Here is a 17,301-nt window from a genome sequence, read left to right as displayed (position 1 = left end):
ATGAGGAGATCTAATCTCTATTCATCTGTATAAAGATATAGAAAAAGATTGAAATTTTAAAGCTAAGATATATGGATTTTTTCTTTATTAAATTATAGTTTATAGCTATAAACATCCTATTTAAATATCTGAGGAAGATCTCAGACTGATGGTGAATTTGTGGACCACCTAGCCTCTGTAAGTTTTTGGACATTTGGAACAGGGAATTATCATGAAATCATGTTAATGATGGAAATTTGGATTAACTTATTTTAGAAGTATTCTGATTCTCTAACAGAGAGCTCAGTCAGGTCAGGAAACAGGAGAGGCGGGATCTACTGAAGGAGCTTTACCGGGACGGAGAGCAGAGGATGTGTCCCGTGCTTCAGCATACCATTCACTTCGGACTGGCGTACCATCACAGCGGGCTGACCACAGACGAACGCCAGCTGCTTGAGGCTGCGTATACAGACGGCGTACTGTGTGTCCTGGCCTGTACCTCTACCCTGGCCGCTGGCGTTAATTTACCGGCTAAAAGGTTAGTCATTTTACAAAAGTCAAAATGGTTCCTAAAGGTTGACACTTACATCTTCTGTAACAAAGTGGATGTTGTATACATGCTCCTGTGCTTACTGGACACAGTAATTTTACAGTCTTGTTATAGGCTATAAGAGTTTTTCTCAGGGATGTTACAGGTAAAACTTGATGTGAAAATTGATTTCAGTGAAAAAATATAATTTTTCTGGAAATCTCCATACAATAAAGTTCCTGACTGTCACTTTGTGTTTAGAAAATTCTTGCCTGAGAAATGAAAGATTATTTTTCCTTTTGTATTTTTTGTTTTGCAGGGTAATACTGCGTAATCCATACATAGGTACACAGTTTCTCAACAGGAGTCAGTATAAGCAGATGATTGGTCGAGCAGGGAGAGCGGGGAAAGACACGACCGGAGAGAGCATCCTCATTGTCAGTCCCAAGGACAGGTGCAAGGTGATCATCATCATCATCATCATCATCATCTATCTCAACCAAAATCAACATAATCTTCTTATTCCACTAATCCACTGTAATAATTGCCGTGATCATCAACATCATTGAATTTCCCTAACTGGCATTCTAATGGACTTTTAATGTGATTTTGTCAGGTGTGGGACATCATCAGTGGACCAGTAGAAAGCTGCTTCAGCAGTCTGACTTATGACGATGGAAAGGGAATTAAATCCTTGATCCTCTCCTCCATAGGCTTACAGGTATTGCACTCTCAAGTGGTAAACAGAGCAGTAAAGAGGTAAAGAAGGTCAAAGTCTTGTATGAAAGTCATTAAACATGAAGCCTTCAGTTCAAGTACATTCGTTTAGGTACATGTAGAGGTATATTTAAATATCGCATAGGATCATGAGCCTTTTGAAAATGCTCATATTGAAATTTCCTTGAAATGCTCACTTTTAGCCTCCTTTCTCTCTTTCTCCCACCAGATAACCAGCACCACAAAGGCGGTATTTGACATGATGAGTCAGACCCTGCTTTCCCTTCAGGCCTCCCATTTGTCATGTGACATTGTTGCCATGACGAAGGATGCGCTTCAGCAGCTGATTGACGAGGGATTGGTTGTACAGAAGCGGTCATTATCCCAGGGAGAGGAGATCTTCTGCCATGACCCTTCTCTAGAGGTCACTCCCCTGGGGCGTGCCACGTTTAAAGGTACTCATCCATTTCACACTATGCTCGTTTGTTGGAGTTTGATGACAAAATTCTTCTAAAAATAGTATGATTGAATACTGTAGATTCCTTATTTTATGTGAGTACTTAATTATTATTAACTGTTTTCCATCAAATTGCGAGAACAAAATCGCGAATGTCAAATTTTTATCATTGATAGTTTTATGTTGTTTACATATGTCGAAAAAAATAACAGTGAGATTTTAAAATTCGCTAGATGTGATTCTCATAATTATATATAGAGATACTATTGAGAGATATAAATTCCTCTCTTTTAATAAGGAAGTTTTATATATATATTAGACACAGATTCATAACTTTAAAATTATTCATGCGACAGAGATTTTTTTTCCATAAACTTAAGATTCTAAATTGGAGAGAAAGTGTAGATTTCAAGTAAATCTTGCTTGATTTTTCCCACTGTTTACCTGTACTGATATACTTGGTCCATTGACTTGGAGTTCTCCACTGTTTACCTGTACTGATATACATGGTCCATTGACGTGGAGTTCTCCACTGTTTACCTGTACTGATATACATGGTCCATTGACGTGGAGTTCTCCACTGTTTACCTGTACTGATATACATGGTCCATTGACGTGGAGTTCTCCACTGTTTACCTGTACTGATATACATGGTCCATTCACGTGGAGTTCTCCACTGTTTACCTGTACTGATATACATGGTCCATTCACGTGGAGTTCTCCACTGTTTACCTGTACTGATATACAAAGTCCATTGACGTGGAGTTCTCCACTGTTTACCTCTACTGATATACATGGTCCATTGACTTGGAGATATCCACTGTTTACCTGTACTGATATACATGGTCCATTGACGTGGAGTTCTCCACTGTTTACCTGTACTGATATACATGGTCCATTGACGTGGAGTTCTCCACTGTTTACCTGTACTGATATACTTGGTCCATTGACGTGGAGTTCTCCACTGTTTACCTGTACTGATATACATGGTCCATTGACGTGGAGTTCTCCACTGTTTACCTGTACTGATATACCTGGTCCATTGACTTGGAGTTCTCCACTGTTTACCTGTACTGATATACTTGGTCCATTGACGTGGAGTTCTCCACTGTTTACCTGTACTGATATACTTGGTCCATTGACGTGGAGTTCTCCACTGTTTACCTGTACTGATATACATGGTCCATTGACGTGGAGTTCTCCATTGTTTACCTGTACTGATATACCTGGTCCATTGACTTGGAGTTCTCCACTGTTTACCTGTACTGATATACTTGGTCCATTGACTTGGAGTTCTCCACTGTTTACCTGTACTGATATACATGGTCCATTGACGTGGAGTTCTCCACTGTTTACCTGTACTGATATACATGGTCCATTGACGTGGAGTTCTCCACTGTTTACCTGTACTGATATACATGGTCCATTGACTTGGAGTTCTCCACTGTTTACTTGTATTGATATACCTGGTCCATTGACTTGGAGTTCTCCACTGTTTAACTGTACTGATATACATATTCCATTGACGTGGAGTTCTCCACTGTTTACCTGTACTGATATACATGGTCCTTTGACTTGGAGTTATCCACTGTTTACCAGTACTGATATACCTGGTCCATTGACGTGGAGTTCTCCACTCGGCTGTAGACAGATCTGTTTGATGATTATGTATGATTTTTATTCAGGGTCCATTGACCTGGAGTTCTCCACACAACTTTACACAGATCTGAAGAAGGCGGAGGAGTCCCTGGTTCTGGCCAGCCACTTACACCTGCTGTTCCTTGTAACCCCCTACGATCTGGTCAAGGACGTCAGACCGTCATGGATGACCTACTTCAAACAGGTGAAACAAAGCCCATTTTGAGCCTGTTTTAAGATATAGATAACTTGCAACAAAAATGAGTTAACCATTGCATTTATTCATGTATTTATTGTAGTACTAGATGTATCTAAATTAGTAAAAAAAATTACCCATTTATATGTATACAATCATGTATATAAGGATTGTCGTAGGCTATGCAGGTTTGAAGTTACAGTGAGATTTGAATAAGTAACTTTTCTGTCGCTGACCACTGAACCTCAGTGGCCGCTGCCTTAAAGTGTTGGTGTGATCAGAGCAGCAGGGACTGAGTCATGTTCCTCCTGTTTAAGGACACCATAGATTGAGTGTTACCTGTTACTCTTTCCTTCCCTTTGAGATCAAAGACTGTCAAAGGGCCTCATGAGTAACAGACATACACATAGTACAGCGACTGCATACATTTAGGTCAGATTAGTTTTAAATTAAAAAAATATCACATGGATTTTGCAAGATCATTACTATTGAAAAGATATGTCCTGCAAACCTTGACTTTGGGGCAAAATTTCCATATCCTATTGGGATAAATTGAGTTGTAATGATTTTTTTTTAATCATGTACAGGATGTCCTTGCTTTTATTATGAAATTATGTCTAAGCAATCTTTAACAGGTGCTTTTGGTCTTATAAACTAAAGGTATTTACATGAACATGTATGCATGGAAGGTTGATATATTGTGCAAAGCTTTTTTTCAGTAACATTTTGAGATTTGCTACAAAAGTTTAAATTTATGTCTTTGATTACTTTCTTAGATCAGTCTGTTGACTCCAGTGGAGCTAAAGGTGGCTGAATTAATAGGTGTACCTGAAGCTTATGTTGCTAAAAAGGCCTCTGGACAGGTGACTAGGCAGGTAAGAGTAACATTATACTAGACAGGTGTTGTATTATATGAAAATACATGTATTATCATTTATACATGTAACTCAAGAAACAAGAACACTATCCAACATTGATGTCTTTGGAGCCAGGTAGATCCAATCAAGTTTGAGAGAGAGAGAACGAGAGAGAGAGAGAGAGAGAGAGAGAGAAGATAGAGAGAGAGAGAGAGAAGAGAGAGAGATTCCAATAGAAAGAGAGAGGAACATTCCACTCTCATTTGATCATTTGAGTAAATTACTGTAAACTATGGAATAATGATTGAAAGATGTTTGAACATGTGGGGTGTACATTAATTTTATCTGATTTTTTTTTTCCTTGGTAGGTTGTGGATGAGTTTGTTGTGAAGCGGTTCTATCTGACTCTGATGTTGTACGACCTATGGAGACAGAAATCCCTGTGGGAGGTGGCCGAGAAGTTTGACCAGCCCCGGGGGTTTATACAGAACCTCCTGTCCGGCACGGCCAGCTTTGGTGCTTGTGTCTATCACTTCTGTCAGGTAACGCTAGTAACGCTACAGGTAGTTCTTTTAAAGCTGTCAGATGTCCATGTATACATACACCCTTGGATACGTAGACTTTCCATATCTATACAGAAAACTTCGATTCTTTTAATCTTTTTATTGACCTTGACTTCAAAGTCTAGGCTTTATAGCTTCCTCCCTTCAAGCCGAATGTATCTAGCTTGGGGGAAATTCAAGATATTTTCTGTTAAAACATTGAAACGTTGTCCTTCAAAATGGTACAACACATAAGTATATATATTTTTCTTTGTTTTATGTTTTAAGGACTGTCTTTTGTATACTTTATTAATATATTACTGGTAATTTGGTTTAAGTTGTTTTACAGTACGTGAACTAATTTTCTTTTAGGAGTTGGAGGAGTTCTGGGCCTATCAGGAGTTACTAGGGACGTTTGTCAAACGACTGGCATACTGTGTGTCCGCTGAACTTCTGCCTCTGATGGAGATTTCTGGAGTTAAGCTGGTGTGTAGTGAATATCAAGTTTTAAAAATTCTTTGCTCACTGGAAGTTAAGTCCCCTCAACTCCCCCCCCCCCCCCCAAAAAAAAAAAGTTTCTCAGGCACTGCCACACAATGCCAATCGCTTAATATGTTTTGCTTGTAAATCATTATCAGTAGTCGAAAATGAAAAACATTTTGTACTTTACTGTCCTGTGTATGACAATCTTCCATTTCAATATTGTGATATTTTTAATGATAAAATATACTATGGTAGTCATCCCAATGAAGAAATTGTTAATCCTAGTGATAATGAAACATGTACTACAAAATGTCTATGTGTCTACTTATATAAATGCTTTAAGCAGAGAAAACAGTTCCAAGGACTAGAAAGAATTTTATAAAACTGTTAGCGCTAAAGCCTTAATGTTATAATATTCTTTTGTCTGTTTGATTTTATTTTGACTGTATGCCAACATGGGGAAGTCAATAAACTGAATTAATTGCTAAATTGCTAAAGGGGAATAACTCTTTTATACATAAAGTTGAATTTGAATATTCCCCCACCAATCTTGCTACATGTATGCCTGTAGCATTCCCCCACCAATCTTGCTGTATGCCTGTAGCATGATAAAACAAGTGTGCGTTTTATTTGGCTTGCCTGTGATTACATGTAGAACTTATGAAATTTGTCAATTAAAGTTTAAAACATATGTAAATGTTTAATTTCACCAAAAATTTACACTAAAATTCATAAATGTAAACATAAATGTGCATGTATTTACAAGAGTTTTTTTTCACTTAAAGAACTTTACTTGTTTATATGCATATATGATGTAGGATATTTATTTGACATCTGTGTTTAAGTTCTTCTATTTTCTTCTTTTTAATAAATAAAACAACACAGGGCCGAGCGCGGCAGCTGTACAGTGCAGGGTTCCACTCCACCGCCCAGGTAGCAGCCGCTGACCCAGAGACCCTGGTCAGGTCCATCAAACAGATCCCACGCAAAGTTGCCAGGCAGATCGTGGCTTCCGCAAAGGTAAGATATGTCCGTCCCTCCTAAGCAAAGTTCACAACTTTACTGCATCATGTTCTGAGCTGGTTTTCCAAAGGAAAGGGCAGCCGCCAGAAGAGTACTCCTAATGTATAGGTCAATAACTCCTCCTACAGTTTTCAAGATAGGAAGCTGTTGTTTTGCAGATCAATTGTACATATATCACAGATGTGCATATCACTTGGATTTTGATTATTGATAATTTTTTGAAAAAATACCACCTGTTAAACTTTGTTTGCTTATAGAGTACCCTATTTCTCTGGACAGGTTGTGTTTATCAATTGTGGGATGACAAATGATTTATGGATACTGTTTACAATACACAAAAGAGAACCTGGGTTGCTGTCACATTGAGAGCTTTTCTCTTGTTTCACATGTACTTGATTTTTGTTATTTAGAATGTAATATGTAAGGGATTATTACATCATAAATAGATTATGATCTTTTATGAAGTTTTACTAAATAGATTAAAAAATCTTCCTGCATGCTTTATTTGTGTGTAGTGGTACTTTAAATGGTATTCAAAAGAGTTTAACTAATTTTTTAGATAAAGAATATGGCCATTTTTATTTTTTGATTTGTAAACAAAAAATTTTCATTACTATTAAAAAACAGTTTTTCTTTAAAATCTTGATCTCAAGAAAGCTTTGTTATATATCCGGTAGTCATGAGATAATGACGTACGATTATATATTTATGAGATTAGATGCTTTGAAAATTTATGTACATGGCTGCAAACACAATGGAAAAAGTTTAAACAGTGTTAGAATCATCAACCAAGGGATTCATTGAAAAAATATTCAATGGCAGCAATTATTGAACTCGTAGTTGATAACAATTTTGTGTCCATTCTTTACAGCTTCTGTTAAATGAGAAGGCTGAGGCGCTGCTACAGGAAGTGGAAGACCTGGTGACTGTTCCAGTCGACCGAATGACCTCACAGGGGTCCCAAAGGTCATTGTCACAGCTGAATGAAATGGATATTTTTTCTCATTCTTTTTCATCCCAGTGAGAAAGTTTTGATTGCAGAAAAATAAACCTAAGGCTTGTGCATCTCCGTTTAAGGTGATGTAATTTTTGCAGCTCATCTCATTCAATTATTTATGCTGATATCCGGGATTCTATTGACAAAAACAGAGTGCTATAAATATATTGGTTTTATTCTTACATGTATCCTTGTCAATGGTTAAAAATCAAATCAGCGAGAAATCAAACACCTGACTGCAGTGTTGTAACTACAAATGGTGCTATAAATCCTTTGCTCCAAAATTTGTGAAAAAAGTATTACAGTCCCATGGACTATAAAGAAATCTCTGTTAGAATGAGATAGTGCAATTTAACTGTTATACAATGTATTTACATGTTTTATGTAGTGACATGTATTAGCATTTTTCAAAGACTGTGATATTATTTTAATTTGACAATGTGTTATAACATTGCAACTGTAAACTTTTGATCATATACCTCAATAGAGCTCAGTGAGTGTTGAGAGCTTCTTCTAAAGATCTTATATCTTCAGTGGATCCTGTAAAAAGATAACGATGTGTTTACATTAAAACATGTTTAACTGTTGATCCATGATAGAATGAGATGTTTACATGTACAGGTTCTTGTTTATTACGGTAGGTCTTAAAATGATTTTTGTTCTTCATTGCATATCTGAATGACAATTTTGTGAAAAAAAGCAAAATCACTGCCAACATATGATTGCATTAAAAATGTATTCAAATGTCATAGTTTTTGTTGTTTTTATTTGTTCATATGAGGGAATTAAAATAAATGTCGGTGTTCAGGCCCCACTGTCACCAAATTACTCAGCCTGAAGTCTGTCGAGTTTATACCGTACCTAAATCTATGCACTTCCTTATCAGATTTGAGGATTAAAGGATTTGAATTAAAAACCACTCGGTCTGGGGTCTTGATTTATACCCTAACTATATGGAGTTTCTTTTCTTAAGGATTTGGGTTGAAAACTTATGATAATTTGAGTGATTTGAAACTTTCAGTGACAACTGGGTTGAAAGCAGTGTAATGGATAGAAAACCCGTGGGTTCCAACGATGTCAAATTGCAAATTTAACCGGGTTGAAAGCAGTGTAACGGATAGAAAACCGGTGGGTTCCGACGATGTGAAATTGCATGACACTGGGAATTCAACTTCTGAATCAGTTGTTATAGAGATATTGATATTTTATCCCATATTGGAAAAATGCATCAGTCTCTTCCTTCTCTGTAGAACTTGGGTTTTCAAACGGGTTGAAAGCAGTGTAACAGATAGAAAACCTGTGGGTTCCGATGATGGCAATTTGATTAAAAGCAGATATGCTTCAGATATATTTCAGATATGCTACCATTCCAGTGTTTTTTGGGGGCCGAAATTAGGCCCCAGTCCCAATTGGAAATCTAATATTTTCATGATTTTGGACCAAAAATTCCCAATTGTGGTTAATTTTTAAAAAAAATCTTTTTATAAGTTGTCAAAATTTTCAAGAAAAACTGAACATAATAATAAATAATTTCAAGAACTCTAAAAAAGAGTGTTTTATTAGTATTTGAATCAATGATAGAAATCATTAAATTTCATTACAATATAATGTATAATTGATAAGAACAAATTTTACCAATTTTCCTGTTTTGTCACTATTTTTCCCAATTGAAAGGGCCCCTGCCCCCATTGGTGAAAAAAACCCCACTAGCTAATTATCAGATTGGCTGATTTTAATCAAATTGAGTAGGGTTGAGTAGACTAGAGAATCTAGACTAGATAATACCTAAATTTAACTTTAATAATGTCACTTAGTTTTGTAACTAAATAAAAATTAGAAGTTTATTTTTTTTAGCCAAATAGACAAAGAAGTAGATCAATATATATCATACATTTTATTTTCTGTTTTGTTTGCATATATATATAGGGCCTAGCTAGACAAAGTTAAAACCTGTTTTCTCAAATATCTAAGTTTTTCTGAACTGTTGGATTCACATTAATATTATTTTTTTCTTTGTGTTGAGCAGGTTACTTTAATTTGTTTCAATGAGTTCATATTATGGATCATATTCGAATAAAAGTTTATGCGTGAAAAGAATCTCAAAATAAAAGTCCGGAATTGTGAGCGTTGCAGTAACTATTCTTTTACTGTATTTAATTTCTGATATCCAATGAAAATGGACTTCAGATCATGTGCCAGTTATTGTCCAATCAGCTCTGTCGTCTTGACCGCGTTATGAGCAGGATAGCTGTCATGGTGGATGAGCCAAAGAAGTTCAGACGACAATTTAAAGAGTGAACAGATGTGATTTTCATGATATAAATCGATAGATAAACTTCTATACTCGAACAGGTAACGTAAAATGCTAGCCATTCCATCGAGCGTGATCATTATTTACAAATCCTAATTATGTAAGGCGGTAATGTCGTTTCGTACAACTTTTGTACATACATTGATTCAATGGTATCTTTTAAAGCAGTACGTTTATTCAACAAAATACACAGAATAATTTTTAACTGAACTATTTATGCCTTCCCATTGCTCAGGGTCATCCTTAAAATCGAAGTGTTTTAGAATCAAATGTCAAAGGAGTGAAAGACTTCCATCACTCCCAGTTCTGATGTTAAACATGGTAAAAGACTAAAAAAGAAATGTGATGGATGTGTGTATATGTATATATATGTATATGCTCAGTAATGCCACACTCATACTATAGCACTAGCTAGTGGGTTAACCTTTAGCTCAGTTGATGGAGTCCAGGTTTTTAGAGAAAGGGTCCTGGGTTTGAGTCTAGTTGTAGTCGTTCCTCCTATTCTGTTACAGTCACTTTATACAGAAATTACAGATTTGAACCAGGTTCCAGCTCATAGTGCCTCCAGTGAATCCTCAGAAAATTGTGGTTTACCCTTGAATAAGTAACCCTTTCAAAATAATTTGGTTACTGCTATTTTACAAAACGGATTGCTATCTATAGGTGGGTGAAACATGACAAAGAACGCCATGCATGTAATTATATTTGCCAAGAGCGAACTTCAGTTTTGCAAATCTATATTGATTTGCCCTTCAAATAAAAAAAAACACTTCTAAGTTTCTGTAAAAATATTTATTCCATCTTATTCTTCATTTAACCTACACTTTTTATAATGATGATATAGTTTTGGAATTTGTCAAATTTTTTGGTATGCTAGATTTCCAATGATTTAAAAGTTTTATTTCTATCATTGCTCACTGTGCCGTGCATCAAAGAGACAAATGTGCAAACAACTGTCAAAGGCTTAACATGGAGGTCACGTAATGAGATGGTAAAAAAAAACTTGCATGAAATTGATTTATTTAGAATATTGTTGGGCTGAATATTTGACCTTCAACCTGGAATAGACATGTTACTTTCATGAAGAGTATCCAGTGGTCAATAATTTAATAGATTAAGGTGTAAGATCTGAACTCTGTCTTATATAAATCGTGGTTTTGCAGATACATGTAAAAGTCTAAAATAATAAATTCTATTTTCAGATTAAAAAAGAAAAATGGCCACACCAGATAAACTTAAATCCTTGTTTGAAGATCTTGGTAAGCCAACACTAAGAGGAGTAAGAAAGTGTCCAAAGTGTGGGACTTACAATGGAACCAGAGGGATCAGCTGTAAAAACAAAGCCTGTGATGTCGTTTTCAAGGAGAGAGAGAAAAAGAAAGGACACAGTGCAGACGCTGTCAAAATTATGACTGGTTCTACAGTCCAAGTGTTTTCGGTCAGATTGCGAGACAGGGGTCCGGACTATCGGGGCTTCGTACAGCTCCCTCTGTTTCAGGACATGGACGGGAATCCAGCTACAGTAGTAGACCAGGCTATTGTGTATCAGGCTGCAAGGTGCTATGTTGACAGTTGTTCACGGAACAGCCAGATAGGGTTTCAGAGTGACTCGTGCCCACATATACGGGCAGCTATTGAATGTGAGCAGGAGGCCTTGCCACTGACTCTGAAGAACTCGGTGCTAAATGCCTTACAGGTCCCTAACGATACTAAACAGGCTATTTGGCTCCTGGCCACAGAGACAACGGGACCTCTAGTTCAAAGGGTCACCAAAAACATCATGGTGGTCAAGTGTAAAGTCAGTCCAAAGCAGCCTCTTGGCTTTTTACATTTTGCTTTTTTCGAGACTTCAAGGAATCGAACTCAGCCAGAGCATAAATTTCAATGTACATGCAGATCTTTTAAGGTACAAAAAGTATTGATTTGTATTTCATACTTTGTAATTTTTGTCATATGATTTTGTTTCTAAACTATTACTCTGCAGTGTAAGAATGATCTGTGCTGTACTGGTTTATATATATTTTCAGACATATTTACTTATTCTTGAATATTCTAAATTTTGTGTCTGATTTTTGAATTGGGTGATACTGGTATTTTAATAAGGAAAATAGTGTAGTTTTCTATCGAGAATTTGTTACTAGATTTAAAAAATATTAGAAATTGTAGAAGAATGCTAACATGCTTGGCTATTTAGCATAACTGATGAATCACCATCTGACAAGCTGTATTGTCATAACAAATATGGATATCATTTCCCCAGAGTGTGTTACTGTGTATCATTTATGTTGTTTATCCTTTAAAGTAAACATATTAAGAAAAATTGCATTCACTTAAAAATGATTAGTGTGTTCCAGTACAATGTAGTTGTGACTGTAGAATTGATAGCAGTGTCAATTTTAATGGGTTTTTTCTTCATGTTTGATTTTTCAAAATATGTGAAGTAAATCAACAGGAAATATTACATATGTATCCTAATGACAGGGGTGATTTTATTTCTTTGAAGACAAAGCCAGGCCCCAAAGAAGACCTTCACAAGAGATGCGTCCACTTTTATGCCTGTATATGTGCTTTTGCCAGCGATGAGAAACTTCAAGAGGAGTTTGAATATTACATAAACTTGGATGCTAATTGTAAGTTGGGGGTGAACGAAGTATTAATTACAGAAGTATTTATTCAACAAATCATCATCTTTGAACAGGTTAAGATGCATAAGATTAAGATGTATTGGTAATACTCGGTAAGTGTTTATTTATGAAGCCAATGCTTTTATGATACTAGAGCAAATACATGTATACCGACCAGTATATATTTTGGACTAAACATGCTAACTTTCTTGATATTCAGTCATATTTATGTGAAAATAAACTGAAATTGGCTTTCATACAAATTTTTTTCCCCATTTATATTGGGCGACCATCAGTTTCTCCCCCTGTCAGTATCTTTTAAAATGACTTTAAAGTTTATTTTGTGACAGATCAAAGCATAAGAAAAACCCTTTGAATTTGCTTCTTCACAGTAGTTTAAATACACATGCTGCTTTCAGAGGGAGCATAACTTTTGTCATTGATGGTGTAATCTGAGCAGCAATACGCTCTCTTTATAGTGTCAATACCAGCAGAAATCTCTCAGGAGGCGCAGGTGGTGGGGATATTCCAGGACAACCAGATAGACCTGTCGCCCGACCCCACGGCGCTGGAGGTGGTCATCACGGAGGACTCGATACGTCCAATCAAAAAACAGAGGAAGGATGAGACACTAGGTAAGTTACCCCAACTGGGTCAGTAATCAACAAATGTGGTTAACTCAAACTTTAAATATGAGTAAAGGCATACACTTTGGATGTTTTCTAAGGTTTTAATATTTGCAGAATTCACTTCATCTTAGAGCCATTTGTATCTGTTTCTGTCTGTTATTACCATATTAATCATTTTTCAAATTCTTGTTTTAAATTACTTGGCCAATCTTGATCGCACTGACCTTGTTTTTTGAGTGGAAAATATTATATGAAATGAATTCAATTTTTTTTTTTATACAAATCTTCTCCTCTGCTCCCGGGCATCTAGAAGACAAACTTAGTGCAATATTATGATGAGCAAGGATGCTTCTTCTAAAATATAGAATTTATGGTCTTAGGTTCATATGTCTGGTAAAAGGGGGAGACTTAGTGGTTATATAATCTAAATGTTTTTTTCCTTAAAAAATATATATCTGTTCTGTACATTTAGCAGACAAAATAAATTTATGAATTGGTTAGAAAGAGCATACCCTAAGAGATTCTTAATGTAAGTAAATGTCATATTAATTTGCAGTATTGAATGATTTCTTTTTTAACAGTTCAAGCCAGTAATGCTTTGCTCACTTTACAAGAGGGAAATGGAAGTGCAGCATCACCCAATGGTATCAAGAAAAACAGCCCTGTCAAACAAGCCCTGCAAACGAAATCCACCATCTCCACTGCCAAGAAACCAGGTGAGTTTTTACAGCAGTAGTCAGTGTGACGTCGGCTTACTGTTATAGAACAGGCCCCGGAAGTCAGTCAGGCAGTCTCAGGCTTCAAGTAAAACATTGAAGTGTTATTATAAGTTTATAACATGCTTACATAATTTTAAAATGCACTCTTTGATTATTTTTCCTATTTTATTAGACAAATTTTAACTCTTTGCCCCTAAAGCCACCTTTTGAATGTAACCCTCTTTTACGTCCAATTAGCAGTCGCTAAATATTTGAAATATTTGATTTAGTGATGGTCTCAAACATTCACCCCACACAATTAAACTTTGTCCTCTTTTCAGTACATCTTGCAATCATTTCCATTTTTATCTGAACCGACTTCCTGTTTGCTGTTGTTTGTAGGCACACAGCCAGTGGACGAGTCTCAGGTGGTGGTGTCGTTCCATCAGTGGCTGGGCAGTGTCACTGAGAGGATCAACCAAACCATGCACTACCAGTTTGATGGTAAGGGGGGAAACTGGTACTTATAAATCACCCTCAATGAACTAAGGCTCTAGAATTACGCTTTCCCGTTGCCCCGAGCAATAAATTTCAGGCCGAGCCATGAAAACTTTTTGAGTACCGGTACTTTAGAATAAATCAGTAACACTAAACATTTAGCTACCAGAATCTGGAAAAAGCTACAGTAACTATATTTCATGTATTTTATCTCCGAAATACATCACCGGTAGTACAATTGCTTTTATAATAACAGAACCAACCTGAAAAGATCTTAAAATCATAAAATAGCTTTAAAAACAGAAACAATGTTTTCAAAAAATGTTCTGTCTACATATTTGATTAAATCAATAGACATTTCAACAAAATGATAAACAAGTATAAATGGCGATTGCTTAAGTGGTGTTTACATTAACAATTTACAAAGAAAAAATGAATATCAAGGAATTGATTATATTTTTTTCCAGATTTCAGTTTTCAAATTCTGTATATTTTGTGAGATAAATTAGAAAATGAAACATTCATCCATTCAAGATTGATTAATGAATTGATTTTGAGAAATAAATATATCAGTAAAATTAGCTGATTTTCCCTCTCTTTTTGGGGGAATTTGGGGCGTATTCTGAAACTGGGCTAGTGGATTCCAAGTCAGTACATGCACAAGGGCAAGTGGCTTTAAAAAAAAAATTTAATCCCTGTGAACTCTAACCTAAGTTTTTAATATATTCTCTGATAATTATTGGGCTGATTCAACATTTTGTTTATTTCCATTCACTATCTCTTCATAATTGAGAAGGATGTTGCAGATGAAAAAGTGTAATTGTTTATTAAAACATAATAACAAGACAATTGCAAAATTAAAAAGAAATAAAGAAGATGTTTGTTTTTAGGTAATCCAGACCCATTAGTCTTTCACGCTCCACAAGTCTTCTTTGAATGTCTACAGCAGAGAATCTCGTCTGGCAGCAAGAAGAAACGGCTGCCTAACTTCACGACCTGCTTTGTCCGGAAGGACGCCCTGCCCCTGGGGACGTTCACTAAGTACACCTGGCACATCACCAATGTGATGCAGGTCCGACAGATCTTTGACACACCAGAGGTCAGTTAAATTCAGAATCTTACAAGCAGTGTTGTCTCCATGTAATGTGAAAAGCATGTTGTATGGCGTCTATTCGATCTGTTTATTAACAGACAGAGACGGTTTATCAGTAATAGATACAGACAATTGACCAGTTATACATAAAGTAATAGAGACAATTTACCATTTATAACAACGAGTAAAATTATCTTCATACAAAAGATTCTTACAATTCTTTTACATGTACATGTATAAACTTTAATAGTTTTATGCCTAAGCCATGTGTACTGGGCACTATTTGAATTGTGATTTAAGCAGTTCGAGATCTTTTTTTATTCAATACATATGTGTATATTCTCATTTGAGAAGTGGACAGGCATAGCCTACATCCACTTCTCTTCGCAAGCCCTATAAATGCATTTACATGTTTATGTTTAATGCATTTATGTTTAAAATATAGAAATAATAGGTCTGTTACGAAAATTCAGGGAAACTGGAGTCAAAACATGGGTCGAAGCATAAACCGTCTTTGGTTCCGATATTTACACGTTTTCCAGAATCAAAATATGAGGGCTTGCGAAGAGAAGTGGATGCAGGTTATGCCTGTCCACTTCTCAAAAGAGAACAGATATGTGTACAAAATACATTTTTAAAAAAAGAAAAAAATGTTGTTTGCCTTCAAACCAGACTTGAAGGAAAGAAACTGTTTTATAAAACATGTATATATTGGCATTTTACAGATGAAATTGGAGATCTATCGCACCTTTGTTGAGAATAGAGATGGTACTTATGATTTGTATGAAATGCCAAAAACCCCTGAGAGCATGGAGGAGTCGTATAAAGGCAAAAACCCCATGCCAATCAGACCGTTTGAACTCAAAACCTTCCTCAAAGTGGGTAAGAATCATAATGATTGAATTTGAGAACACTAAAATAGCAATACTTTGAAATACTTTGAAATCTTGCCTTCTGAAGTTTATGTAGTGTGGAAAAGTGTGAAAATAAATGTAATTACATGATTGTATACTGGTGCAATCAATTCTCCTAGCCTGATGTTTGGATTTAGGCGGTACATGTGTGATGTTGGATTTTTAAATTGATTTATATTATGGCTTTGTTTAGGATCTTCCAATGAACAGAAAGAGCCCACACCTTTCATCATCGAGTGGATTCCAGATATTCTACCCAAGTCCAGGATCGGTGAGCTGAGAATCAAGTTCGAGTACGGTCACCAAAGAAACGGGCAAATTGTTGAGGCGCGGTCGATTGTGACCCATGAGATTCCAATCCAAACTATACAACTACAAGAGGCATTATAAAGTAGCTGTCTCGACTACCAAATGACTACATCTCTTAAACAACAAAAGGCAAAATAATCTACCTGTCTCAACAACCAAATAACTGTAGAGCTACAAGAGGCGATATAAATACGGACTCATAACAACAAACAGATATACAGCCTTCGCTACAAGAGGCGAAATAAACTTAGTCTATCAACAAACAGATATGCAGCCTCATGCAGCCTCATGCAAGAGGCGATATAAACTATCAGTAGCTGTGAAAACACCTGAATGACTTGATGTATACAGCTACAAGAGTCAATATAAACTACCTGAGAAAACAAGCACCAGAACTTAGTATCAATGTTCTGTGAAAGATTTCCTGTGTGATCTAGTCTCGTGTGAACATATGACAAATTATGTTGTTAGCAGACTCTGTTAAGACAATGTTGTCTTCAGACATCATTTCAGTATTTATGATTATTACATGTACTAGTATATTATCAATATGTGTCTGTTCCTGTTGGCATATGGAATATCAATTAAACTTTGAAAGGAAGACTTTGGAAGTGCCAAGAGTAACTGCTTTACATGTGGAATATTTTAGCAGAGATTTTAATTGCAGTAAACTATGAAAGAATACAAAATAAACAAAAATACGGCATTTCATCTTTTTTTTTCTGTAAGTGCAAATGTTTGAAAAAAAACCGTTTTTATGGATTTCAGTCCAATACCTTTAGCACATGATGTTAATGTATGAACTTC

At 35.9% G+C, this 17,301-nt stretch overlaps 2 protein-coding genes across 6 annotated transcripts in view; both read left to right on the top strand.

Moving 5' to 3' along the window:
• The window catches only part of LOC105326570 (helicase POLQ-like), a 51,869-nt gene extending 43,713 nt beyond the window's left edge, over positions 1-8,156 (top strand). For all 5 annotated transcript variants that reach the window (XM_066068672.1, XM_066068670.1, XM_066068671.1 and 2 more), the window contains 10 exons: positions 278-517; positions 828-969; positions 1,125-1,229; positions 1,455-1,680; positions 3,368-3,525; positions 4,293-4,391; positions 4,742-4,915; positions 5,288-5,401; positions 6,284-6,418; positions 7,293-8,156. In XM_066068672.1, coding sequence (XP_065924744.1) covers positions 278-517; positions 828-969; positions 1,125-1,229; positions 1,455-1,680; positions 3,368-3,525; positions 4,293-4,391; positions 4,742-4,915; positions 5,288-5,401; positions 6,284-6,418; positions 7,293-7,445 — 1,546 coding nt within the window. In that variant the 3' untranslated portion in view covers positions 7,446-8,156. The remainder of the gene's footprint in view (positions 1-277; positions 518-827; positions 970-1,124; positions 1,230-1,454; positions 1,681-3,367; positions 3,526-4,292; positions 4,392-4,741; positions 4,916-5,287; positions 5,402-6,283; positions 6,419-7,292) is intronic.
• Positions 8,157-9,613: 1,457 nt separating this feature from the next.
• LOC117690567 (uncharacterized protein C2orf42) lies at positions 9,614-17,200 on the top strand. The gene is made up of 9 exons (XM_034475016.2): positions 9,614-9,770; positions 10,932-11,635; positions 12,233-12,359; positions 12,833-12,988; positions 13,564-13,698; positions 14,083-14,184; positions 15,069-15,277; positions 15,997-16,153; positions 16,379-17,200. Exons 2-9 carry the CDS (start codon positions 10,946-10,948, stop codon positions 16,573-16,575), a joined length of 1,773 nt encoding a protein of 590 aa, XP_034330907.1. The 5' UTR covers positions 9,614-9,770; positions 10,932-10,945; the 3' UTR covers positions 16,576-17,200.
• The last annotated feature ends 101 nt before the right edge of the window (positions 17,201-17,301 follow it).

Source organism: Magallana gigas, chromosome 8 (assembly GCF_963853765.1).
Source record: "Magallana gigas chromosome 8, xbMagGiga1.1, whole genome shotgun sequence".
NCBI classification, from domain to species: Eukaryota; Metazoa; Mollusca; class Bivalvia; order Ostreida; family Ostreidae; genus Magallana; species Magallana gigas.
Note: the sequence above shows the minus strand (reverse complement) of the source record. Positions and strands in the feature narration are given on the sequence as shown.